Below are 27,941 nucleotides of genomic sequence, written 5' to 3' on the forward strand. Positions count from 1 at the left end.
GGTGGGTGGGTGTTAAAAAACCCACACCTAAATTCTGTTCAGTTATGATTGCATAACAAATCCAGAGTTGTATCAGTGTTCCTCCACCTATAGGAGGTTCTTTGTTCCTGAGGATGCATGGAGTAAAAACACAGAGATTTGATTTCTGTAACATTCCCATTCTCCTGTGTCACTTTCAATGTCATTCTGAAGCTCCCCCAGCCCTCATAAGCAGATAAGAGGCCTGCAGAGGGAGAAATCACACCCCCCTTCCACTCTGCTGGATCAAAGCAACCTTTCATCACTGGAGAGGCACAATGAGATACATCTTTCAGCTGCTTTCTTATTAAAATGCACAACATAAATAACTGTGTAAGTGATGTGTACCCATCAAGTAAGATAACCTACTTGTCTCTCGAACCCTCTGCTCCCTCTTTTATTTCTAGATTCCAGTTCTATCCTCATACGGTGGATTTGTGCTACCAGAACTCTTTGGTACGCACTAGTGAAGAGTTGGCCATGATTGTGGTGGGACCTTTGACCTTGAACACAGTGATGCTTCTTATGGTTCTGATGAGATGGGGCTGTCAGCTGTTGTTTGGCTCATTCCCTTCTTACTTGTCAAAGCTGATCATTGCTTGGGGACTGTGGACAATGCTAGACCCTTTGGCAGTGTTTGTAGTGGATGCCTTCCTGGGGGTAAGTCACTTAAAATAACTTTGATATGAGTCCTTGATGTAAAAGTTTGTTTTCTTCAATGACTCATCAAATGATATGAAATTCCACCCCTGGCGACAGCATACAAAAGTCGTCTTCTTTCCCCCCAAAAAATAAAAAAATTAGAAAATTTTATGTTATTAATCACAGTTTTGATGGTAAGACATATGATCTCCCTTGTTCCCACTGCTCCCCAATAAATAAAACTAAAACCAAAAACATAGATTTTTAAAAAACTTTAAAGTGAAATGCTCTGACAATTGCAGCAACCTTAGAGATGACGGCAATATCACAGGAAAGCTAAGGAATATTTTTAAAGAAATGAACTAAAAATAATGTAGTATAACTTCTGTCTCCCGCCCCCTCCCCCAAAGCAATAGCTGCATGGCATAAAATGTGTAGAAAAAATGTGGGGTTTTTAATAAAAACTTTGACAGTTGTGATGCCAAACCTTTGCTCTCACTCATGTCTACAACTTTTTTAGGTATTATATTGGTACTGCCTTTTTGCAAGTGGGGAAGTAAGGTTCTATGCACAATGCCACTGGATGGTTGTATGGAGGGCCTGGTTGTGCTATTTCTCCCCTCTCTTTTAAGGGAGAAGGAGCATAGAAGTGGGCACTAATTGCATGAGGCTGTGGATGCATCTGCTCCTCTACTATGCAAAAAGGAGGTGCTCCCAAGGCGATATGTGAACTGAAGCAAAAGTAGCCCTTTCCAATGCTTTCAGGAGGAAGAGAATTGGCCAGTGGAATGGACCAAGCTTGGATGGTTTTAGCCCTAATTCTTGTGCAAAGCACTCACAGTTTCAAGCTGTATCAAGGCCTCTCTTTTCACATGCACAACCATTGTTGCCCTAGACACTGGTGCCCTTGCGGGATCGGTATGGTGGGAGGCAAGGAGACCAATGGTAAGCGGAGGCAGCTAATTTGGTCCCCATCCTCCTCCCTGCTCAGTTTTAAAAGAGCAACCCTGAGACTAAGAAGGAGGAAGCTGACTTGCAGTCTCACCCCCTAGTCTGGTTTCAAGTAAGAAGGCAGGCAGATGGAGGTTGGCTTAGCGCAGGCTGAGGTTGGTGGGGCCGTGATCCAGTCACCTTAATGGACCAGCCTCCATGGGTACCAGCACTTCCCCCCCAATGACTGCAAGTTGTTGGTTTATTTGCATCTCACTTCACAAAGTGACGTGAAGTATGAAGTCCATTTAAAAAGCCAATGAAATAATAAAAAAGTCACCTAAAACAGCATGGAATGTCCATGCCTTCCATGTAGAATGAATACCAAAAGCCTGACCATCAGCACTGTCCAAATGTCCAGGAGGATAAAATATGTATCTGCATAATGGCACCTGGAAGATGCCAAAGCAGGCCTTTCTAGGGAGAGTATTCCACATGGAAAGGGCTACCACAGAAAAGACCCATTCTCTTGTTGAGCATGGTTGTCTGTCTGGGGACACCAGCCTTTGTGCAAACAGTTGCTCATGCACAGATGCTCCACATGACTGGAACATCTAACCATGGCTATTTTTGAATATCTGCTGGCACAAAGGAGTTTGCACGTACCAGCAGCTACTCAAAGGGCAGAACTAGCACAGTAGTTTGAGGTCGGGGTGGGATGTGAGCGCAGCCCTGCTCCAGCTTGAAACTGGGTGTATTCTGCATGCAGGTAATGTATGAATAGTGCTTTCAGGATAGGGAAGGAATTAGAAAGAAAAATTTGTTTTATTAACTTTTTTTGGGGGGGGGTCAGGTTTTCCCCAGGACTCTCAGCTCAGCTTGCCAGTTGCCTCCCTCCACTAACTGCCTGAGTCTGTGGTGGAGCCTTAGCAATGCACATCTTAAACCAGGCAGTCAGGACAAAGCAGCAACATCCTATACCCTGGGAACCAGGTTTAGCTGGCAGATTCCTGAACTGCTAAGACCTACACATGCTGATAATAAGCGCCATCAAAAAACCCCAAAACATTCTTTGCCGAATTACTGGGGAAATACTGGGCCACATCTTTTCAAATTGCTGTTGATGTCAACAGGCCAGGTTTCGCCCTATAGATATTGTGTTTGCTCAAACATGCATTAAACACTTAGCAGAACATCAGAGCCCCTGCTTCTGGTTAAAGAAAATGATGAGATGAATTTGGATAAATTGCCATCCTCTGCAGCAAGTTCAGGCAGAAACAGATCTGAGCATTGAATGTCTGTGACCACTTCTAATTTGACTTGGATAAGAGAAGTTCTGAAAAATAACATCATGCTCTGCGTTGAAAATTGCCAATATTTCCCACCAAAACTACCCGCACAAGGAACGCATTTGACTGAATGCCACGCAAAAGGGGCATATCCCATTTCAGAATGAAACCGAATCCCTTACATGTGTTTTCCATATTTGTACTTGCAATTTTGCTTCCCGCCGTTGGCATTCCTTCAGCTGCTATTTCAGATTTACTTGCCAATCAATTTATTTTAGATCAAGCATTTTAAAATGTTATGTTGTGGTAATGTGACATGAGTTATTTTAATGATCTAATATCTTTTTTAAAAATTCTAAGTGGACTTAGCGCTTATGAAAGTTGACAGATTGATAGCCCTGGAAAATAGGGACCCATGTTGACTCACTTTCATTTTTAAAAAATTATTATTAAAGGGGAAAGTGCAGATCACTTGACAGTGCACTTAAAAAACACAACAAAGAAAAGCAATGACATGTGATAATAAACAGTATGAAGCAGAAACTGCAAATATCTGAGGTTCTGTTTCCTCCATAAATAATTAGGCGCCAGTGTGATTATATAATATTGCTTGGCTTTATTCTGTATATTCTGTTTTATAGATTATGTAGGAAAGCATTCTGGGGCTGTTATGTAAAATCAAGGGTGGCCCATAAATAATAAAATAAAGAGAATGATTGGTTTTGAAATGCAAGGCAAAACTTGGCAGGTCAGGAATACACCTAAGATAGAATCCAGTGATTGAGAGGCTGAGCCTGACAGAATCTGTACTGGCTTTTTAGGAGGACTGGGGCAAAAGTTCTCAAATCAGTACAGTGGTACCTCTGGATGCGAACGGGATCCGTTCCGGAGCCCTGTTCGCATCATGAGCAGAACGCAACCCACGTCTGCATGTGTGCGGGTCATGATTCGCTGTGTCTGTGCATGCACATGACGTCATTCTGAGCATCAGTGCATGCGCGAGTGGCAAAACCCAGAAGTAACCCATTCCGTTACTTCTGGGTCGCCGTGGGACGCAACCTTAAAAGATTCAACCTGAAGCAAACGTAACAAGAAGTATGACTGTATTTGCAGTGGTTAAAGAGAGGGTGAAATTGCTCCCCCCTTTTTGTATGTTTGTAGTGTGATTTGTGACACTCTCCCAGGAGCGTCTCTCCCCAGGTGGGGTGGAGCTGCAGTAACAGCCTCCCAGCAAGGGTGTTGCTGCTGCTTACAGGGAGGGGGAGGCGCAAGCTCAGGGTGCACTTCCAGAGCCAACTGTGTACTCCTGCCCGTGCACCTGGACACACCTGCAAGCCACTCCTGCAGTCACTGCAACTCCTCTGGCCTCCATTTGGCTGGTATTGACATTTCCCCTCCTGAGTGCCATGCAGCGATGCTACATCACATCGGTGTGTCATTCTGGGGGTATTCGGTGACAGTGGAATGGCACATGCCAGCAAAACGAGGCTAAAAGACGGCTGGTGGGGGTCACCGCCTGACCACACTGAAAATCACTGAAAGGGCCCTTCTTTTCATGTTCTGTAAAGTGGCCCACAGGGGTGAGATGGGGTTGTTTTGGCCCTTGGGCCATAGTATCGGTTATCAGACAGAATATAGTTTCTTTTCAAGTCAGACCATTGAAACACTGAGTGGTCGAGCTCATAGCAATTGCACAACTTCTCAGTCCTAAATATGGACAACTCCTCCAGAAACAGGTGAGAGAGACCACCTACCACAGTGTCATGTCGCTTTAGTGTTGCTGTCAACCTTTAACTATCCCTGTGAACCACCATGCACAATGAAGTAGAAATGATAACACCACCATTACCATTGAGTGATTGATTGATTGACTGATCTTCTTACTATGCTCTCTCTCTCTCTCTCTCTCTCTCTCTCTCTCTGTGTGTGTGTGTGTGTCTCTCTCTGTGTGTGTTTCTCAGCGTCTTCACTATGCTCCAGGCAAACCCATAGCTGACTGTGCGAAGATGTACTGGCTTTTTTTAAGAATAGAAGAATCTGGCATTCTGGGCATATTGATTACCCTACTGCTTTACACAATGCTGTTTCTCATTTCGTCCACATCCCTGTACCTGTATTTAATGAGGTAAGCTCTCCTTCCTTTTTCACTATTTCAAAATGTAAGATTCTTCCCTCTGTACCAAATGGCCTGCCATGATTTCATCAAACAAAAGGCCACAAGATGCCGGATTTGGTGTAGCAAATGTACCGAGAGAGAGAGCTTCTTAAACTTGCTTTAAGATCAAATTCAGGCCTGTAAACAGCTATTTACCTGGAGTGAGTAAGAATAACAACCACAATGTGCTTTTCCCTCCTGCCCCATTTCAGGCTACTGATGGCCTGGAGGAGGGCTGTGAAACATGCCCTCGGTGCATGGGGGTGGGTTGGATTTATAGGCTGCTGGACACAGAACTGGGTTGTACCTGGCTAAGTCACATTCAGAGTAGACTCACTGAAATCAACTGACTAGTTGCATCCACTGATTTCAGGGGATCTTCTCTGTGTATGACTCAACTGGATACAACCCTTTGTCCATTTGTATGCATGAAATGCAAACAGAGCCCAGGTAGCGAATCAACCGTGATCCAGTTGTAAACCAACGGGCATAATATCAGTGCAATTGATGAGTAAGGCCTGTTCGCCAAAGCTTACGGCAAGTGATTTGGTGCCTAGATTTTGCTCACAAATAACAGTCCTAAGTTGTCTTTAGAATGCTAATCCACTCTATTAGGTTCCCATTGACCTGAACTTCCTTTTTGAAGGTGGGTGTGGAACTGTGCATGGTTTAACATTACATGAATGTTTCTCTCTCTTTCTCTTCATTGAAAGTAGAATGGGGAGAATCAAGAGTGGAACCCTTGCACAGATCAGTTCTGGTGGGGGGGGGGGAATGAAGCTAATGCTAATATCAACACAAATGTGTGTTCTAGCTAAACAATATGGATAATTTTTTTTTTCAGACTAGCAAATGAGATTGCTAGAGATGGATAGTTTGCACACAAGTAAATCATTTCTGTCTTTATATTATCAGAAGCGCCATTGTATCAAGCGGGGCGGGGGGGAGGGAATACGCAATTTAAAACCCTACAAAGGGAATTCAAATCTTCTACATTCCTGCAAGCTGTACACAAGTCCAATGTACTGGTAGTCTAGTTAATTAGTTTTTGAGATGTTAATGCCTTCTTAATCATTGACTTAATAGTTTCGAATGGCTTCATAAGTTTTAGCTGCTGTCGTTTATTACTCAGGAAAATTAATTTAAATTAAAACATTTGTAAGGCAGATTTTTATGAGAATATTATGAACATCTTCATTGTCTGGGGAACAGGTGTGGGATCATCAAAGATTCTTTCCCTTCTGGATCAATCTTTGCATAATGTTTTACAATAAAGGGAAAAAGGTACTTCATTGGGACAATGCATCTTTTAAAATTCTTCATAACAAAATAATAAACCAAAGCATGCATGACAAAACTGGTTACATTACAGAAGCTTTCCCAAGCATTTCGCTCCGTGGAAGATACAAAGCACACAATATAATTATACCTGGATTTTTAAAAAGAAACACTTTTGTTTTATTGTGCACGGAAATGTCTATTGATAAATGCATTTCTGAGTGGCTATGGAAGTATCTTGTTGCACATTAAGATATTTAGGCTTAATGTGCACATAGACATTTTTGTATGCATCAACTTTGCATCTTTTGCCCATTTACACTTCAACACAAATCTCACTGAAATGCTTTTTATACATGAAATTAACTCAGGACTTGCAAACTTTACCTGTTTTGGATGGCAAATAACCAACTGTGGAACTGATCCGTCAAAACTACTTCTGTTGATTATTTACCAGATTTGCCTCCCACAGGCTAGAATGAAGCTGATAATTAAGGCTGCAATCCTATGTGTAGTTCCTCAGGAGAAAGTTCCATTGAACTCAATGGAAATTACATCCAAGTATCTATATACAAAACTGTGCCATAAGATAATTAGAACAAAGCCAAGATCCTTCCAAGAGTTTAGTTCCTCTACAGGTCTAGCTAACCTTGACAAAGGTTAGTTGCAAATCAGTTAGGATATCAAGGATCAAATGGAGGAGAATGAAAGACATATGCAGATATGGTTCAACCTAATGAAAAGGGTTCAACATTTCTGCTTCCAACCATAATGATGTGAGTGATTGAATGAATGAATGAATGAATGAATACATATATCTGCCTGACTTAGGAACTTTAGTCAGGTTTCCCCATGCCAGTTATCAGGGAATGGGGATCCAGTTCTCTGCATGACTTATTGACTCTCCTTACAACTAGAAAAATAACAAAAAAAATCAGATTTGGCATTTGTATAATTTTGATGTGATTCATTCCACAGAGATGATAGGTTTTAGCTAATGATGGCATCAGGCAGAACTCACTGGGGAGACCATTCTCCAATCTGGGAGCCACAACTAAAAAGGCTCCCTGAGAGATTTTGTGAGTTATCATCTCAGTCCTTGCCAGAGACAGACAGGCCTCATCAGCATCATAAGCTTCATGAGTGGTTTTGTTGGTCATACATTTTTTAAAAATTGAATTTAAATAAAAGGAATGAGAAAAATAATAATATGGGAGCTAGGTATTTCTCTTCTTTTGTTTGATGTGGTTCCTACTTCAGCGTACCTGTTGAAACTATAATACTTCGTAGTAATATTGCTTCCTTATTTTCTTTTTTATTTGTCTAGATTTTGGCAGTATAAGTTTTACAGTTGTGAAGGGTTCTTTTTTCTGCATTTCAGGATGCACAATGAAGGCTGGTTATTGGATATATTCAAAAGGATTCAGAGTGATGAGGCAACTTTATTTGTTCCATTTGACTTGGAAATCTCCAACCAAGAGTTGAGCTATATTGTGAAAAAGGCAGAACAGTGGAGAGGAATCAATGGTGAAAAACGAAAAGTGAGTAGAATAATATACCATCAGAGCTTTGCAGCATGTTGGTTTAGGGGTATCTTTAACTTCTTTTTTCATTAAAAGTTGATTCATCTTTGAATGATATAGGGATGTTTGAGGAATTCATTTGTTAATTCTGGTATGAACTGACCTGATCCACATACCGTATTTACTCGAATGTAATGCACATCTTTTTTGGCCAAACTACATCGCAAAAATTAGGACGCACATTAGATTTGATGGTGCCAGCAAATACTTTTTGGGTTTCAAGGTTTTGAAAGTTGAAGTGCGCATTAGATTCGATGGCATATTAGATTCGTGTAAATACAGTAGGGTATCATGAAAGTTCAGAAACTGGGTTTATAAATTAGTCAGTGAAATGTCCAGTATTAAGACCAATGGCATTAAAAGGCATGATGAGGACAAGCTGACCACTGAACTGACTCTGGGATCTGGTCAGGGAGAATCACCTAAAGGCATTTATCAGGAATCAGGACATGGGAGAGGAAACTGGCTCAAGGAGGCCACTTCACAGTCCACTTACTATAGAGCAACACACACTTACCTGGTAGTAAGTCTAACTCACCTCAGTTGGACTTTTATCTGAGATGCACTGGGCCACAATGTTAAAGTAGTTAAGTGAACCTGTGAAAGGTTTCAGTTTTCAGGAAATCCCCTAAACATGTAGACCAGCCCAGAAATTTGTTGGTGGGTTAGGTGGGGCATTGGCATTTCCATTATTTGGCTGGTTAATATGGAGGCAGTAGGAGTGAAAAACTAGTAAATGTGGGGATTCTGTCTAATAAAATAGCACTGCAGCTAAAAGGATGCAAAGTCTGTAAAGCTTTAACTGAGAAAGATCAGCAGTTTGTATAAATATATGGCCTCACTTGTCACTGCTATAAACATCTGGTGCTGTTCTAATTATTTTCCAGTTTCTTTCTCAATGAGAGTTTTGACCCTGGAAAACATAATAAAAAGGTGAATGTGTCAATTGAACAAGCAGATACTGTACACTTAGCCATTTGTGAAGTCATTAGTGCCTGAAATTCTCCTTTGTGAATTTGGGGGCTTAATATTCTCTGGATGCTCTCTCAATGCTCAAATATTCGGTGAATATTTTAGCATTTGGAATTTGAAGACCATTGATATCTGGCTTAAATGTTTAATATCTGACCATCAACATTTGTGGAAATCAGTATTTGTCAGTATTTAGCACCTGGTTTGTAACAGGAGATTGTGGTAGTTTTCAAACTTTCTACCTTCAGGGGAAATTTTATCTTTAGGAAATGCTTTCCCCACATATTTGCCTGACAAAGGACTTTAACCTCTTTCAGAATAAACTCAGTATGCACTCAGTTCACCATAAGAGCTTTCTAGGAAAGATCTAGGAGATTACAGGAGAGTTCAAGGATGTCCATATTTTTAAGAGAGGAGCAAAATGAAGCCAGGAAATTCAAGCTCAGTCAGCCAACTTCAGTTTAGATCACAATACAACCACTGGGTTGCATCCAACTATGGATGTTCATTAATTTCAATGGATCTACTCTGAGTACGACTAGCATTAGCTACAGTTCAGCATCTGTCATCTGAAGGGCAACAAAATCTCTAATAAGAACCATCTTCTCTTATTAAACCAATCATATTAAACCTTATTTCTGCTTTGTATGTAATGATAGTTCTGTGAGTGGTATATATTAGTGATGGGCAAACTTACCTTATCACAATCCAAATGCCTGCAGAGAAGGCATCATGACTTCCAGGACTCACAACCAAGATGGAAATTTGACAGAAATTCTGTTAGAAAATCCATCTCAGATGAACTTTCCCCAGAACAGAGCACAGCTCTGGAACCTTCTCTAGTCTGAAGGACGAATCTATTTACATCATTACAAATCTATGGACACTGATCTTGACACTTCCTTGTATTTATTTTATTGATTTATATCCCATCCTTCACAGCTTCCCAGGGCAGCTTGATTATTGTGCTCAATAATGCATGACTAGGTCTTATTTGGACGCAATCCATTGTGTGATGTTCCTGAACAGACACTGTGGAAATCTGTGTTTCTGGAGCATTGGAAAGTATGGAGGTGAAATTAGGAAGCAAAGCTCCATCAGCATCCACAGTATTCTCCCTTTTGTTCACATTCCTTCTTTGGATCCTTCCTTTCTCTGTACCTTGAGACCCTCCCCTAATACCAATGTAATTCTTGCAGTGCTGAAACAACATCTTGTTTTGGAAATCTTCCATTGCTGTTGCTGCAGCAGCTTGAGCCTCCCATAATAAGGTTCCCAGGGCAGCTTCTTAAAGACAGAAAACCCCTCCCTATTTTGGACATCCTTGTTTACATACAACACCTTTATTCTCACACCAAAGTAAACTTCATGAGACACACAAAACACTCCACATCATTTCTGACGTCAGGAGGAGGACTTGCCCAGCACTGCACAACTTCAATGGCCGCAGCCTTCCTCTTTTGCCCACAGGAGGAGCCTGCCTTTGATTCTATGCCACACTTGGCTTGTTGGTTTGGCTTCCTCTGCCCTCTCAAACTTGGACAGCCTGATAAGGAATATTGATGGTGCTGATGACACATTCGCCCCCTAGAATTGGTGCACCTGTCTACAGGTAACAAAAGAGGTCACTTCCTTCCATGAGAAACAGTGGGCTCTGGAGTGCTGAACCAAGGCTGGTGGATTTTAAGCCAACACAACACCAGTAAGGGGACTGTGGATGTCGTGGGCACAAGACCAGCTTAATTTATATATGAAATATTGGGATTTGGCTGAGAGTGAGGTGAATAACTGCCACATCTGAAATAGTTAAAGGTAAAGGGACCCCTGACCATTAGGTCCAGTTGTGACCGACTCTGGGGTTGCGGCGCTCATCTCGCTTTATTGGCCGAGGGAGCAGGCGTACAGCTTCCGGGTCATATGGCCAGCATGACTAAGCCGCTTCTGACAAACCAGAGCAGCGCACGGAAACGCCGTTTACCTTCCTGCTGGAGGGGTACCTATTTATCTACTTGCACTTGGACGTGCTTTCAAACTGCTACGTGGGCAGGAGCAGGGACTGAGCAACGGGAGCTCACCCTGTTGAGGGATTCGAACTGCCGACCTTCTGATCGGCAAGTCCTAGGCTCTGTGGTTTAACCCACAGCACCACCCATGTCCCTGAAATAGAGTTAGGCAAGGACTAATCAGTGGAATATGAGCAAGTAATTAAGTAGTTCAGGCTGCAATCCTGTGCACACTTACCTGGAAGTCAGTCCTATTTGATCCGATTGGACTTCTGTATAGGGTTACACGTCATGCCTTGTTGATTTCAGTGGGATTTTACTGTGTCTCCGGATTTTTCTTATCCTTATCTGCTTGCTTCTGATTTTTATTCTCTAGATTTAAAAAATTGCCTTGAAACAGCATACTTTAAAATATGCTTAATTTCCTTTTATTAAACTGATAAATGCAGCAGTCGAGGATACATTTACAGTATAATGAGAATTTAGGGCTTTTCTATTTCATAATTTTTACATTGTTCAGACAAGCAATTTGTCATTGGCAGAAAGACAGCCATACCATAATTTTCAAAAGTATTTTTAGCCATCCATTAAATAGGAAAAAAGGTCACTTTCTGTAGTCAAGAATCACTCTATTAAAGTAATTTGCCAACATGCAAATGTTGTCACATTCCCATCATTAAGTATTTATCAAAAGGATTTTTTAAAAAAATAATAATAAGAGAATATATATTAATAAATGGGCAGCTGGCAGCTGGAACTGTAAGTCATATTTTGCAACTCTAATGTTTTTTACATCCTTAATTAGATAGCATAAGGTTGATATGATTAGGTCAGGATGAAGTGTTTTTCATTAAACCAAATTTTAGAAGTTGTATTCATGATTCACCCTTGCAATTAAATAATGGGACAATGAATTTTATATCATTGACCTAATTATTCCCCCATGGAAATGTATACATTTAATCAATGTGTGCCTTAGGACCTTCATTAGCAACAATGGGATAATAATATTTTGAAGTACATAGATTGCATGTCTACAAATGTATTTGTGTTCTAATTGTTGGTGAATGAGGTGAATATTGAATGGGATTTCAGTTCGAGACCAAATTCATTTACACTGTAATTGTCGTCATGCCTACTCAGATTAAGTCCCATTGAGTTCAATGGAACTTAGTCCCAGGTAAGTGTCTGTAGGGTTGCAGTCTCACTGTGATGCATATCATGGGGTAACCCTAGACATATATGACCTTCATTTGTCAGCATGCCTGAACTGTGGCATTTAATTCCCCATTCATACATCTTCATGTCACATGAAAAGTAGCTAGGTTGTCTACCAGTTCCCAAGGCTGTTACAGGTATCGACACCTTGAACAGTGATGGGGAAGCTGCGACCCTCCTAATGTTTTTGTTGTTTAGTTGTTTAGTCATGTCCAACTCTTCGTGACCCCATGGACCAGAGCACGCCAGGCACTCCTGTCTTCCACTGCCTCCTGCAGTTTGGTCAAACTCATTTTGGTAGCTTCAAGAACACTGTCCAACCATCTCATCCTCTGTCGTCCCCTTCTCCTTGTGCCCTCCATCTTTCCAAACATCAGGGTCTTTTCCGGGGAGTCTTCTCTTCTCATGAGGTGGCCAAAGTATTGGAGCCTCAGCTTCACGATCTGTCCTTCCAGTGAGCACTCAGGGCTGCTTTCCTTAAGAATGGATAGGTTTGATCTTCTTGCAGTCCATGGGACTCTCAAGAATCTCCTTCAGCACCGTAATTCAAAAGCATCCCATTATCTCAAAATACTGGCAAAGTTGGCTGGGGCTGATAAGTGCTGAAGTCCAGCAACATTTGGACTGCCACTGCTGCATACTTGGACAGAGAAGGGAAGGACTGAGGCAGTGGTGCAGTCAGGGTGCTGCAAATGCACTGGTGGCGTCAATCCAGTGCTCCTGCAGGCATGTTTGCACCATGCCAAACCTTGCTGCCATCTTGACTTCTCCCCGTCTCCATTCTCATATGCAGTTGCACCTTGGCTGAAGGGAAGTCAGGCAAGTGCATGCAGCTGGATCCTAAGCACTTTTGTTGGAACTGAATCTCATTTGGTTCCATGGAGTTCCTAGTAAGTCTTATCATATAATTTTCTTGGGAGTAACTTTGTTCAATGAAAACACTGAGATGAACCTGAAAATATCAGTGCCTCAATTCAAAGCATAAGCTCTTCATGTATGCAGAATTTCCAACTCAGTTTCTTTGAAATCCTTGAACGATATGGCTTGAACGTTGCCTCCTCAAAGTTAACAGGACAATTGCTCCTGGAAATGAGACTGATTCATGAGACTAGGGCTAATTTTCTAATTCTAAAATGATATTATAGCAAACCATAAAAAATTAGCCGGCAGTAATTTTTTTGAAAAGAAAATATATTTGTAATTAGGTTGAACACACAAAATTACTTGGGGGCCTATTATCGACACAATTTTTGGCACTTTACACTAATTTGCATTTATTACTCTCAGGCCAACTTGTTAATATGTTAATAAATAAGTCATTAATATATGTTATTTAATTGCCACCTATTTATTCCTCCTCCATAATGCATTAATTACCTGTTAATAGTTAAGGGCAAAATCCTTGCATTGGAAAGGATCTAATGTTGCCTTCCATCGTTCAGTCGCAAGAGATATCCTTGTGATAATCAAGGCCAAACAATTCAATATGGCTTTTCAAGGATTTGGAGAACTTAATAAATGGGTCCTCCAAATCTACGTTGGGCATGTTCCATGCAAGTATCCAGACAGGGTACTGATTTTTCTACTGCATTTTTTCCTCTTTTGCTGCCAATGGTGCACTCCAGCTTTTGTTTAAGAGAGGGAGGGAGGGAGGGAGGGAGGGAGGGAGGGAGGGAGGGAGCACATCAGGCTCCTAGCAGTGATATTTGCAGAGAAAAACTGAAACGCTAAAAATAAAGAATGCAATCCTTTGCCAAGTGCAGTCAATCTTTATTTATGGATTTCACCACTTTGCAAAAAGAAATTAGAAAAGGAATGCCATCACAACTGAATAAAGTATTACAAATAATTTAGAATCAAAAATTAAAGCTATGCAAAAATAATGTACAGCAAAAAATATTACCCTTTAAAAAAAATCATTTGGTTATTTTCATTTAATTTTTGCAGCAGCGTAGGAAATGTATTTGCTGAATATGCAACCTTATAGAAAAACCATATGATTTTCTTGTTAGCTGAACTAGATGGTTTCCCTTTTCAATCATGGGACATAGGCGTGGGGCAAAGGCATTTTGATCCAAGCAAAGCAACGAAAGTCACACACCAACATGGTGCCAGGCACAATGTAGAGAAGGGTTTGCCCTTTGGGTTCCCTCAAGCATGCTGCCATCTTTGCTATATAAACAGTGACACTCATGCCTTAAAAGTAAGGAAAGGGGGGGCGAGGAAAAGAAAATGAAAACCATGATTATAAACAATCAGCCACTAATATTAGCTTTCATTTCCCTGTGGCCCAGTAATCAGAAAAAGTGAATATCTTTAAGAGGTGGGAGAGTAGCTTTGAGTGGCACCTGGAATTAACTAGACCGGTGTGGCAAAGATCTCTGCCATTAAATTCTTGGTTCAAAATCTACAAACACTTCTCCTTTTTTCTACATCTGTGTATAAGGGCAAATAGAGATTAGGAGAAGAAAATTAAATGCAGGCTGGACAAAAAACAAGATTCATTTGCCCATAAAACATGTTAGGAAGTTTAAAAAACATTTTAACAGATGTGCACACACAAAGGACTACTTTAATCAATTATCATAATGAAGAATGAATGTTGCCCACCAGTAACCTAATGGAAACAGTCTTGCAGAAAGCAGCTGCTGTTTGACTCTGCACAGTCCTATGTTGGTGGCATGATTTTCTATTTTATGAATAATAAGGAAGGGAACAGAATAAAACATGGCTTAAAAATGGGTGTATAAAATACTCCAAGCCATTGATTCCTGCATCCCCAGATCAGATGATTCCATGGTAGTATGTCAGTGGAAGAAAAATAAATATGAGTGTGTGTGTGTGTGTGTGTGTGTGTCAGCAAGCAACAGATCTCAGGAGCTGCTCACAGCATCCTTCACTTTGCCACATGATATCCAATACAATGTGCAGCCGTTCCACACTACAAACTCTGGCAAAATGAAATGTCATGGTGAAACAGAATGGGGTTTTGTTTAGGGGGGGGGGAATTGTGAACTTGATGTCGATGGAGATATTTTCATTGCTTGCCACTCATTTAAATTTAAGGAAAACTATGAAAATCTTAGGAACATTTAGGTTTCTAAAATTTGCTGGTGATCCTTAAAAAAAAAAAGATACTTGAAAATCCATAATGAGCACATTAATTATGTAGAAGCAGTGATGCAGAAGAACCTAATTAATTGTCGTCTTGTCAGCCTTCTGATTCCCATACCTGGAAGGGAGGTGTTAATTTCCACAATACTTAGGCATATATGCAAACTGTTTCACCAGAGCACTTTGAGTGGTGGCAAAGGAGAAACGCACTCTTCTGTCATTTTCTCTCTCCTCTGCAGTAATTAATGGGACGTTCTGTTGACATGAGCTAATAGCTTTTGATCAGGGCCTGCCTGTCTGTTGGGCAAATGAAAGATTTATTCCAGTGGTGGAGGCAGCAAGCATACCTGGGAGAACATGTAGCCGTTGCCAGTGCTGATGCCAAAGGCAGCCAAGCCCCAAGAAGGGGAGACCCATTGATTGCATCTACTGGTCAACAATTATATGCTAAATTGGTCCCCTCCCCCATTTCTGGATTAGAAGGTGAGGCCTGGTGCTGCAGGACTTTGCGAAATGGGGTGCAGATGCATACTCAGATCAAGGTGATAAAAGGATAGGGCCCTGGTGGGACATGGATTTAGAGAAAAATGGGAAGAGGGCAATATATGCTACTGAAGGATGAATAGGTATGAAAGAAAACATTAGTGCAAAGTTACAACAGGAACAGCATGCCAATAAACTACTCAGTGACAGGCTTCAGGGAATCCGATCCCTCCCACAGTAGGAAGTCGATGACAAGAAGAGTTCTTACCAAGTCCTTTATTCCATATTCACAGATGGAGGCTTTGAAAAGTGCCTCTCCATTGCAGTAATGGCGTTGCTCTGAGTAATCTCCTCCACCACTTGGCTGCGTAAGGCCCTTTGTCTGTTTGCTTTCTGCTCTCTCACTGGTCCTAGAAGAAGGGAGGGGTCTGGAATGCTTTCTAATGATAACATGTCAGCCAGCAGTTCTGGCTCTGCTGCTTCCCCCTCCTCTCTTTCCATTATCTCCCAGCTTTGTCCTTTTTCTGTCTCAGAGTCATGACCTTCTGCAAACCACCATTGTAATTATACTGTCCTCCTCTTCTTAGGAAGGTTCAGGAGGAGGGGGCGGCGGCCTCCACCATTCCTCTTCAGTCCAGTCCCTGACACACAGGATGATTCACCTATTTGGGCTGCATGAGGTGTGACTTGTACCCAGTGGCTACTCATTCCATTCCATTTCTCAAGGTTGAATTAGATATGTATGACAGAAGGAAACCTGAGGAGGATGACATGCATAGAAACACGACATATTAAAGGTTTTGATCATGCCCCCTTCATGCTGGAATATAAGGGTTCAGGCGATCCCTGAGGTATCCCAGAGCTAAGTTGTTCAGGGCTTTGTAAATCAATACAGGACCCTTGAACCTGGCTTGGTAGCAGATGGGCAGCCAGTGCAGCTGTTTTAACAATGGTGTCTCGTATTCTTGATCAGAAACTCCCATTGGCAATCTGGTTTCAGCATTCTGCACCAGCTGGAGCTTCCAAACCAAGCCAAAGGGCAGCTCCACATAGAGTGTGTTACAGATATCTAGCCTCAAGGTAACCAATGCATGGACTACAGCACTACAGCAGGGCTGGCCCAAGACATTTTAGCACCTGAGGTGAACCACAAAATGGCACCCCCTCCATGCCAAAGAAGAAGGAATGAGTGAAGTTCTGCATCAGGCACAAGGGAGCAATAAAGATTGACATCAGAATCTGCTGCCGTTGTGGCTCCTGGTGCCTGAAGCAGTTGTCTCACCTTGACTCATGAGTGGGCCAGCCCTGGACTACAGTGGTCAGGCTATCCCTGTCTAGGAATGGTCATAGTTGGCAAACCAGACAAAACTGGTAAAAGGCACTCCTGGCCATAGAGGACATTTGGGCCCCTATTGATAAAGTATCCAAGAGTGCCCCCAAACTATGCCCTTGCTGCTTCAAAGGGAGTGCAACCAGAACAGGTGACTTGCCAATTCTCATAGGTCATGATTTTGATTTTGAGTATCTTCTTCACGATGAGCTACAGTTCTTCCCAGGCTTTAAGATGTGCTAATAAAGTCCTGCTCTGAATTTCAGTGCTTACTGACTTTAGGTTGATTTATTATTATCATTATTTTTTAAATATTTTTATTAAGTACAAATTAAAAAAACATACATATTCACAGCAAAAGAAAATACAAAAGAAAGAGAAAATACATCTAACCAAGGAAAAACAATTAGAGAAAGTTTTGTCTCTTTATTTACAGTTATTTATACCTCTATAAAATGCTGTTTACAATAAAGCAGTGAAATGAAAGATAAGATATCAGGGGGAAAGAAAAAAAAAGAACAAAGAAAGAATAAAGAAGTGAAAGAAAAAGATCATTTTAGGTTGATTTAAAAAATGAACAGGCCTTTTAGTGTGTGAGCTCCAGAATGATGGAATTCCTTTCTCCCATAGTGTTGGATAGCATGCTCTTTTTCGTTTTCATTTTCCTTCCTTGTTTAAGAAAGGAAAACACATATGTTTAGGCTGTGGGTGTACAAACACCCAACAGCTTGACCTGAGAGTGAATCCAGCCTTTCATGTGCTTTGAAAGTTAAGATAGCTGTGCCAGCAGGACGATTCTGCCAGCATATTTTCCTACTGGGATTTATGGAGTGGGGATGAAGTAGAAGAATCACTATGATCCCTAGTGGTAAAAGATGTTGCCAGCATCACCACACTAATAGCATCTTCTTCACTTTCCAGAATATTGAATGGGAAGGAGAGATGCCTGCTTGCTTCTCCATCATAAGCTCTAAGACACATTCCCCCCCCCCTTGGGAATGGGATGGGATGGGATGGGATATAAAGGTCAGTGGAAGCGAAGGGTTGTGCAAGTGGAATTGAAGTAGGGAGCCCACTCAAAATAAACTACACATGTCTTGATTCCGCTCAAAAGAATTACAGAAAGGCTGCTCAAATTAGTTTAGGCACACTTTTGGAAAAACATACCCCTTTTATATTTATGTCTAGCCTTTGTGAGCTTGAGTTGTTAGTGTTAATTATTGTGGATTTCAGCACTGCTATCCTAATAGCTTTTCTGAACTGTTTAGCTACCTTGAGAACCGTTGGTTGAATGGTGGTCTAGAAATAAATAAATGGGTTTCTGGTCTTGTATGAAGACCACTTGTGATCATGGACAAACCTTGAAAATCTGCATCGAAAAACATTTAGTCACAATTCTTCTTTAGTCACAATTTTTTCAGGTGTGCCTGCCATCAGATGCTTGGAAGAAATAGCTCAATGAAAATCAGGGTTTTGCTTGCTTGCTGTCAAGGCTATAGAAAACAATCCATTGCATTTGCTCTCAGGGTGGGGCACTGAGCACATTTCATCCAATATCATCTTACTTACATTAATATTTGATTCATAGGCATCCTGTCCACAGAGATTAATTAGCAAGCAGGTCTGAAGTGTGCAAGTGAAAATATGATAATTAGTTTTCTGACAATGCTAACATTTCAACACTTCAGATTGCGTGATGGTTTTGCATTTAAGGAAAGCAAGCAAATCCCTCCCCAAGCAGACTTCTGTTGGTTTGACATATACAGTGGTACCAACTTAATCCATTCTGGAAGCCTGTTCTTAAACCAAAACCGTTCTTAAACCAAGGCACGCTTTCCCTAATGAGGCCTCGCGCTGCTGGTGCCCTTCCACCGTTCGGATTCCGTTCTTAGACTGAGGTAAAGTTCGCAAACCGGGACACTACTTCCGGTTTTGCGGAGTTCGTAAACTGAATTGTTTGTAAACAGGGCTGTTCTCAAACCGAGGTACCACTGTAGACATGGAGGCTCAGCCTGGAAGGGACACCTCCTAGGCAAGCCCCATTGAAGAAGAAGAAATGCCCCTCAGTAATTGTGCTCATTGTCAATATTAACTTTCTTAGGTCTAATAATGTTCTTCTTTAAGGCTGCAACCCTGTGCATATCTACATAGGAATAAGACCACTGAACATGGTGAGACTTACTTCCCAGTAAACTTGCTTAGGGATGATGTAATATTATAATTCCGTATATTATTTTCTCTCCTTTCTGTACTAATCTCCAGTAAACAGGGAAATCCCTCAGGATATTTTCTGTTTTAAACAAAATATTGCTGGAACTTTAGAATCTAAGCATAAAAATAGCTAGTCTCCCACTTTTAATAGATGCAACTTTTGGAATTGATTGTTCTAGCAACTGAAAAGCCAGTCCAGGGTCCATTAGGTCAATGGTTCAAGTATTACATCATGGACTATTATAATTTCATATATTACATTGTTTCCCTCCTGTGTGACAAAGCCACCAATGAACAATTATTAAATCCCTTAGGATATTTTGTTTCTATTTGTTTTACCAATGTTTTAAACACTTTGGAATCCTTATATAAAGATAGCTAATGCATATGTGTTTCTGCACATGCCAATCTATCATTAAGAATGCTTGGAATCCTGCCTTGCCTGCCTTTTCAGAACCTGAGTTGGTAACAGAACAACCAGAATCTATTAAATTTGATCAAAGACCCAAAGAGAAGCATATTGTGGGTCTTAAGAATTCCACCACGTTCTTTGAAAGACAATTGGTACTAGAGCCACTTGTTATTTATTTCCATTAATAAATCACAACCTGTAAATCTCAAAGTGATACACACACACATGTTCAAATGTAATTCAGATAAATTTGAGATTAAAAAATCTCGTTAAAGGCTTGATGAAAAAGAGAAGGTGCTCAATAGTTGTGAAAAAGGCGATCTAGATGGAACTTATTTTATTTGTGATGGGAGGGAGTTCCAAAGGTATGATTCCTACATCGTAGAAACAGGCTTTCTGAAAAGATGCTACCTGCATGAGTGTGGTGTTTAGCTGAACCATTAGAAACAAGATTGTAAAAAGAGGAATATTTAGCTCCCTCTGAGTTATGGCTATATCCTGATGAGGTTGAGGACAACTGTTCATCTCCTTTAAAATGTTTCTGGCCATAATTCAGGATGGCATCATAAATAGATTGAGCAAGCTGCAAAGTAAATTATTTGAGAGTTTGGAACAGGCAACTCTAAAATCCAGTGAATCCCAAATTCTCGAATTTAAACAGATTTAGGGCCGTTGAAGTAAATCAGAATGCATACTAGCATTCCAGGCAAATGGGGTTATGGATTGGGCTGTCAGAAGCTTTGGAAAATATTAGCCATGTACAAAGCAGCATTAGTGATATACACAGCAGCATTTAACTGAAAGATCTGGAGCACATTCTAAGTTTTCAGATAGCTAGATGTTTCGATAAACAGAAATGCTGATTACCTGAGATGGGAGACATAGAGATGGATGGGCAGCAAAAACCGAATTCGGATAATGATTACACATCCAAGATCAAGATTTGCATAAAAGAATAATTTGTAGAAAAGTGAAATATTCATTTGAAGTGAAAGGCACGAGGAATTCTGTTTGTTTGCAAAAATAAAGACAGCTCCAGGAATGTGTATTGTCCATAAGAATGAGTGACTCTGTCAGTTTCATCTGCTCTACGTTTCTCATTTTTCTAATCTTAAATTCAGTTCTCCACATTTCACAGTTTGTGATTTTTTTTAAGAGTTCTCATTTTTAAAAAATGTGTGAATTTTTTTAATGCACACATTTTATATGCAATTTTACATATGTACACACAGCAATTCCACCTGATATCATGCATCTCTGTTATTTTCACCAATGTATGCATTTTTAATGGATATCTTACCCTGGCATATGCATTTTTGCACCTATTACTTGCATCAAGAGCTGCTTTGCAAAATTTGGAGAAGTGCGGATTTCAAAGGAGAACTCTCTTTCTGTTTACATAATGTTTCAGAAAGTATGAATTAGGCAGTTTGGCCCTTAAATGCAAATTAAATCAAATGTCTCCCCCATCCCACTTTGATTTCCACTCTGAATTATAGTCCTTCATACAAAGATGAGAGTATGAAGCAAAAAGAGGGGGGCACTTTGTAATAATGAAAAGTCACATTAGGATTTTAGCTTCCAGTTTCAACCTTATCTTTTAGCCTGCTTAACCATTGCATTAGACTACATTTGTTCTTCTGACAACTTGACCGTGACAATATTTCAGGGGAAGTTACCTGGGTAAGCAAGCTCCCATATTTGCATTGAAACAAGCAAGGAGAATACACAGTGTAAGATCTCATTCAGGAGCATTATTCAGATTAGTGACTACATTCCACGCGTCTAACCTTGCAGCTGTCCAAAGGGTTAGGTGGGCTTAACATGAGTCTGCAGGTTTTGTCTGTGGTCTGGTTTTAATGAACCTTGAAAAAGTTGCCTGAGGTTGGTAGGTCCCCTGACAAATATTAAACAGCTGGAATAAACAAGCTGTTCTACTCGAATGCATAAAACACCCCACATTTTGTTCTGCAAGAAAAATAAAACAAGCAAATGGGTGATACACCGTATTCTGACAGGCTTGGCAGTAAATTCAAAGTAGAACTCTTGCCTTTCCAGGGCAGGAAAACTTTATTTCACTCAAAGCTCATCAGCTTCATTTAAATGAATGAATGAATTGAATTGGTACCGTTCCCCTTTAATTTACCTTGTTCCTAGAGAGTTTAATAAGGGCATTAGACTATGGCAAGTGGAGTGCAGTTCTGTGTAGGTTGCCTCAGAAGTAAGTCCATTGTGTTTAATAAGGCTTCCTCCTTAGCTAAGTGCAACCCTGAACATTATTAAGGACCCCTGAACATTATTAATAGAGAGTAAATCCCTCTGGGTTCTGTGGGATTCACTTCGATGCAAACATGCCTAGAACAAACATGCCATCTTGTCCAATGTCATCTAGTCCAACCCCCTGCGATGCAGGCATCTCAGCTAAAGTATCCATGACAGATGGCCATCCAACCTCTGCTTAAAAACCTCCAAGGAAGGAGAATCCACAACCTCCTGAGGAAGACTGATCTACTGTTGAACAGCTCCTACTGTCAGAAAGTTCTTCATGAGGTTTAGTTGGAATCTCCTTTCTTGTAACTTGAAGCCATTGGTTCAAGTCCTACCCCCCCCCCCCAAGAGCAGGAGAAAACAAGCTTGCTCCAACTTCTATGGGACAGCCCTGCAAATTAGATTTGGTGAGCTTTATGGAAGGCCTTAGAGTTGATTCAGAACTGTAGGCCACCCGCTTTCTTCTTGTCCAGGCTGTTAAATGCTTGTAGTCAACTGGTTACGCCTGGATTCTACCACAGTTCCAAAACTGGGTAAGGAATGTGTATATATCAGGCATCCCCAAACTCGGCCCTGCAGCTGTTTTGGGACTACAACTCCCACCATCCCTTGCTAACAGGACCAGTGGTCAGGGATGATGGGAATTGTAGTTCCAAAACAGCTAGAGGGCTGAGTTTGGGGGTGCCTGGTATACATTATATGTGTGTATGTATGTACCTGTTACCTTTATATTGTGCAATTCCTCCAAAGAGCTCAAGGCAGAATACATTCTGCCTTCTCATCTTATTCCCCAAAACAACCCTATGAAGTTGGTCAGGCTGAGGCCCAAGGCCTTCCCAGCCTTCACATTCTAACCAGTATGCCAAACTTGCTGCCACAAAAAGCTTCATGAAAAGGAATGGAAAGAACCGTTTCGGAAACAATTGTGTGAATCAGATATCCATGAACATTGTTCCGCACATGTGATGCCAGTGTTTGAGAAGACAAAATGGTGAAGCTGAGGGGGAGGTCCAAGTGGAAGCCTTTTTATCCCCACCCTCCACAAACATGGTTTCCCCTTGAGCTTTGGGTCCTCAGTTTGTTCCTATCTGTTCCCTCAATTCCCCCCTATTAACATTTCAGCCCCCTTCTTGAACACATGCCATCGATCAAGGGTCTTGTTAGCAAGCCCAGCAACTAGTGTGGTGTGCATACTTGTAAATTACCCCAGGAGTTAATTAAGGCCTAGTTTCCCCACCACTGTAGCCTCCACAGCACTTGAGCCCATGTAGTTTGTGAATGTTTCGTATAAGAGTCTCGAACAATTAACACTTGAAGTTATGCCTTTTGCCTTCTTTAGCTCCGCGGCTATGGTTTGGTTCTCCAGTGGATGCCCAGATGCAAACACTAACAGTTACATTGGATTATGTTACTAGCATCACACCTAGGGGTGAAAGACCCTCATAAATCCTCACTCCTGCAAGCCTGAGATTGATTAAAAGGATCTGTCTTGAAGTGATTTTCAGTTCCTTCCTGAATTTGCTAGCCCCTTTCCAAAATCAAGCCAACGTACCAACAACCGCTTTAATAAGACACCTCAAATAAACGGTACGAGCAGGAGAAGCTGTGCATGAATAATTATCTGCTAAAAGAATATTATTCAAATTCATGCAACTGGTAAGGAAAGATATTCATCAGTAAGAGGTTTTTTTTAAAAAAAAACTTTGCTTTTATGACTCCTATCGCTGCAACATATCTAACGGCATTTTTGCTTGCCAAAGCTGACACTAATTCGTTTGTACCAATTGCAGGCAATGTACAGTGGTACCTCTAGATATGAACGGGATCCGTTCCGGAGCCCCGTTCGCATCTAGAGGTAAACATAACTAGCGATGGCACGTCTGCGCATGTGCGCGTTGCTTTTCGCTGCTTCTGCGCATGCGCGCGACGTCATTTTCAGCGTCTGTGCATGCGCTAGTGGCGAAACCCGAAAGTAACGTGCTCTGTTACTTCCGGGTTGCCGAGGAGTGCAAGTTGAATGTGCTCAACTCAAAGCATATTTAACCCGAGGTATGACTGTGCAGGCCAAGGAAATAAGCATGTATACAGGTAACTCCTGGTTTAGACATGACTGATTGATGCGCTAACGCACACACGTGCATGGCGCCAAACCTCAAAGTGACCCCCAAAGTCACTAAAACACCACTGAAAGGGTGGGATGGAGGCAGAACAGAGGTGGGGTGCAACACTTTTCATGGGCTGTGCCGACAGGCACAGGGTCTAGAATGTAACCCCTGTGCAAAACAAGGATCACTTGTATTTGTTGTCATTGGTGCAGCTAGGGCTATTTTAGCCATGCTATGACCCCTGCCATACCTGTGTGGGACAGGTAAATATTCAACTAGGCCAAAGCGGATTTGCAGGCACTAGGTTGTCAGGGATTGCAAAGTGCCATGCAGCTACTGAGCCCTGAAGATCAGATGGCCGTGCATGTGGGCAGAAACAGCTCACCTGCCATCATTGTGACAGCAGGTGATTGACAGATGGAGGCTTTATATTAGATGCTTATTTAAGAATGGTCGTTTTTAGAAGTGTCCTTTGATTTCATATATGTTAACATATGGAAACTTTGTGTTAGAAGTGAAAACTGCATGCGAGGAAAAAACTGGTACTGGCTAAAAGAAATAGCTTCAAAACAGAGAGCCTGGTGAGTAAGACAATTTCAAGGAATTCCATTTTGCTTTTGAGAGGGTTATATATCTCACAGAACATTGATCCACAGCAAAAGGTCCACACCTTCCCTCGCATTGCAGCTGATCTCCCACATTTTAATTAATCCTGCAAAATGAAATTGCTCTTTTCTACAGGAATTGGCTGCTGTTCTTCCTTCTTTTTCTAATTTCTCCCTCTTTATGTTCAAAGCCAGGTGTCCAAATAGCATGGCCAAGGAAAGACCTGTGATGAATCAGCTCTGAAAACCGCAAGATGACACATTGCGAGGCCATTTCCCCCCAATAGCTAGCACCCACAATGTCCTGACATTGATTGAACCATTGTAGCTGAGTTCATGCAGTAGAGCCGCTGGGTTGATAATGATTTCGATGGGGAGCAGAAGCACAAAGAGATGTATTTGGACTCAGCTGCCCTCTGAATTCTTGTTGTTGGTTGCTGTTGCTATTCATCTCCAATTTTTCAAATGAATTTTAAACGTCACCCATTGGATAAACACTGTCCCGCCATAGCGTGTCCTAAGTTTGTGAATTGTGATTAAGAAATAAGAAAGAATGCTCCAAAACAGGCATAGGCAAACTCGGCCCTCCAGATGTTTTGGGACTACAACTCCCATCATCGCTAGCTAACAGGACCAGTGGTCAGGGATGATGGGAGTTGTAGTCCCAAAACATATGGAGGGCCGAGGTTGCCTATGCCTGCCCCAAAAGGATTATTTTACTAAATAAATTGTAATGAGGAGTGGTGGAGGCACACACCAGTGTCACTGCTGCCTAGCAGAATGGGGATGGACGAGTCAAAACAGCATCACCTGTTAGGAAGCAGCCTTACACTATATCAGTTTATTGTCCATCTAGCCTAATATTGTCTTCTCCGACTGGCAGCAGCTCTCCGGGGGCTTAGCAAAGACCTTTCCTATTGCCTCCTACCTGATCCTTTTGAGCTGTAGATGTCTCCTTCATAATCCACCCCCAATTTCCCAGTTGTGCATGGATCGACCCGAGTTATTCAGCTCTTCTTTTTCTTTCTGCATTCACTTCCAGTGTTTGAACTGGAGCCTTACAATGCAAACCAGCATTGCTCACCTTTTGAGTCGAGAGGGAGGGGTGCAGTGTGATGGGCACCTGCCGTGCTAAGGATTGGAGATGAATAGAGCCCATATTGATTTGGGTATAATGGAGTGTATAAGAAAAATGGACCAGTTTTGTCTCAGGTATTTTCCTGGGGTATTAAATTGGTGGATTAGTTGCAAACAGCAGTCCTGATAAAGTCTCCTGTCCATCTTGATGGTTGGGCCTTTCTATTAAAATGACACATAAATAACCTATTATGTCCCCCACCCTCGGAAATTCAAATGCACCTGTCAACTTGATAAAGTGCTTGCCTGGAGGGAAGCATTGTTTACATTTTCACTCCATTCTTCAAAAAAAAAAAATTAAAAATGGGGTAGATTCTAATTATTTTTCCTACTGTAAATTAATGCTGACTATGATGCTTAGCAACTCTCTTTATTGTTATATCTTTGGGAAAGTTACATAATAGAACTGATCCATCATGTATTATGCAACAAGCATTTTACGACAGGCTTCCTTGGGATCTTATTTTGCCACTCTTCATAAATAATCACTTTTGTTTCCTTCTTCTCCAGCAGCTGGAGGAGACTCTGTTGGCTGGTGGCTCAGAATGGGTTTTGTTTGCAGTGGGAAATGGAATTCACAGACATTTACCAGCCAGTGATCTTTTGCTGTCTTGTATAGAGTCATTACTGAAAGTGCACTCCACTAATAAAGGGCATTGCTCTAACAGGCAGTTGGTTAGAATAATGCTAGAACAGTTATGTGTGTGTGTTTCCCTGCAAATCAAGCATATTGAATACAGAGATAACATTTTCTCCCCTCCAGCGTATATTGGAGATAGCAGTTGCAAAGTGGATAAAGCAGTTTAGACTCAGAAAGCACAAACAGACTCACCTCATTCACAAAACCTAAAGGTACTCTTGCGGCAAATTTTGCTGTCTGTATTAGCACAAATGCTAAAAGAAGTATCACTAAGGCTTCACTTAGCAGGCTACTAGGAAGTCAGGGTCTTCACAAAAGGATATTCTATATGCTCCAACATTTCTCCGATGAAAATAGGGATTTCCTATTCTATTAATAATAATAATAATAATAATAATAATAATAATAATAATAATACCCCACCCATCTGACTAGTTTGCCCCAGCCACTCTGGGTGGCTTCCAACACATATAAAAACATCATTAAACATTAAACATTTTTTTAAAACTTCCCTATACAGGGCTGCCTTCAGATGTCTTCTAAAGGTTGCATAGTTACTTATCTCCCTGGCTTGGGGGTCATATAGATACTCTCCCAACATGAAAATAGGGACATCATACCATACCCTCGAATATGAGCTCCCGTTGCTCGGTCCCAGCTCCTGCCAACCTAGCAGTTCGAAAGCACGTCAAAGTGCAAGTAGATAAAGAGGTACCGCTCCGGTGGGAAGGTAAACGGCATTTTCGTGTGCTGCTCTGGTTTGCCAGAAGCAGCTTAGTCATGCTGGCCACATGACCCGGAAGCTGTATGCCGGCTCCCTCGGCCAATAAAGTGAGATGAGCGCTGCAACCTCAGAGTCGGACTGGACCTAATGGTCAGGGGTCCCTTTACCTTTACCATACCGTCGAATATTTTTCCAATGAAAATAGGGACGTCCTAAGGAAAAGCGAGACATTCCAAGATCAAATCAGAAACTGAGACAGCTTCTGTAATTCAGGGACCGTCCCTGGAAAATAACACTTGGAGGGTCTAATATTCCTGGTTTATGGATGGTTTCTTAATAGCCTGAAAATCTTACTTCTTGGTTTTTTAGAATGTGACATTGATCAGAGCTAGTAGGGCAGGGAAACATTTGGGCTCAATGTGAATTTGGACACAGGTCAAGGCCAAGAAAATGGATGGAGAGGCAGCATGGCTTCTGCAAGTCCTGCCTAAAAATTTTTTTTTTAGAGTTCTTTGAGAGTGTATGGATAAGGGTGAGCCCGTCAACATGGTGTACTTAGACTTTCAGAAAGGTTTTGAGACAACCCCCCACCCAATATTTGTTAGTAACCTTAGCAGTCACTGGATAAGGGGAGAGGGTAAGTGGCAAAAAAATGGGAAATAGAATAAAAGGACAGTTCTAACAGTGGTGTAAGAAGTGGGGTTCCTCAAGGATCACTCTTAGAAATGGTACTTTTTAATTTGTTCATAAATAACCTGGTGTTGGGGAGAGGTAAGCAATGAAGTGGGATGTAGAAAGATTCAGGACAGACAAAAGGAAATGTT

The 27,941-nt window shown here is 41.4% G+C and overlaps 1 protein-coding gene across 1 annotated transcript in view; it reads left to right on the plus strand.

The window, feature by feature from the left end:
* Nucleotides 1-27,941, plus strand: part of LOC128417530 (uncharacterized) — a gene marked incomplete at its 5' end in the record, with an annotated part of 128,784 nt that overhangs the window by 91,144 nt on the left and 9,699 nt on the right. Inside the window, 3 exons of the mRNA XM_053396325.1 lie at nucleotides 426-678; nucleotides 4,841-5,004; nucleotides 7,694-7,853. Coding sequence (XP_053252300.1) covers nucleotides 426-678; nucleotides 4,841-5,004; nucleotides 7,694-7,853 — 577 coding nt within the window. The remainder of the gene's footprint in view (nucleotides 1-425; nucleotides 679-4,840; nucleotides 5,005-7,693; nucleotides 7,854-27,941) is intronic.

The sequence above is a fragment of the Podarcis raffonei genome, chromosome 7 (genome assembly GCF_027172205.1).
Source record: "Podarcis raffonei isolate rPodRaf1 chromosome 7, rPodRaf1.pri, whole genome shotgun sequence".
NCBI classification, from domain to species: domain Eukaryota; kingdom Metazoa; phylum Chordata; class Lepidosauria; order Squamata; family Lacertidae; genus Podarcis; species Podarcis raffonei.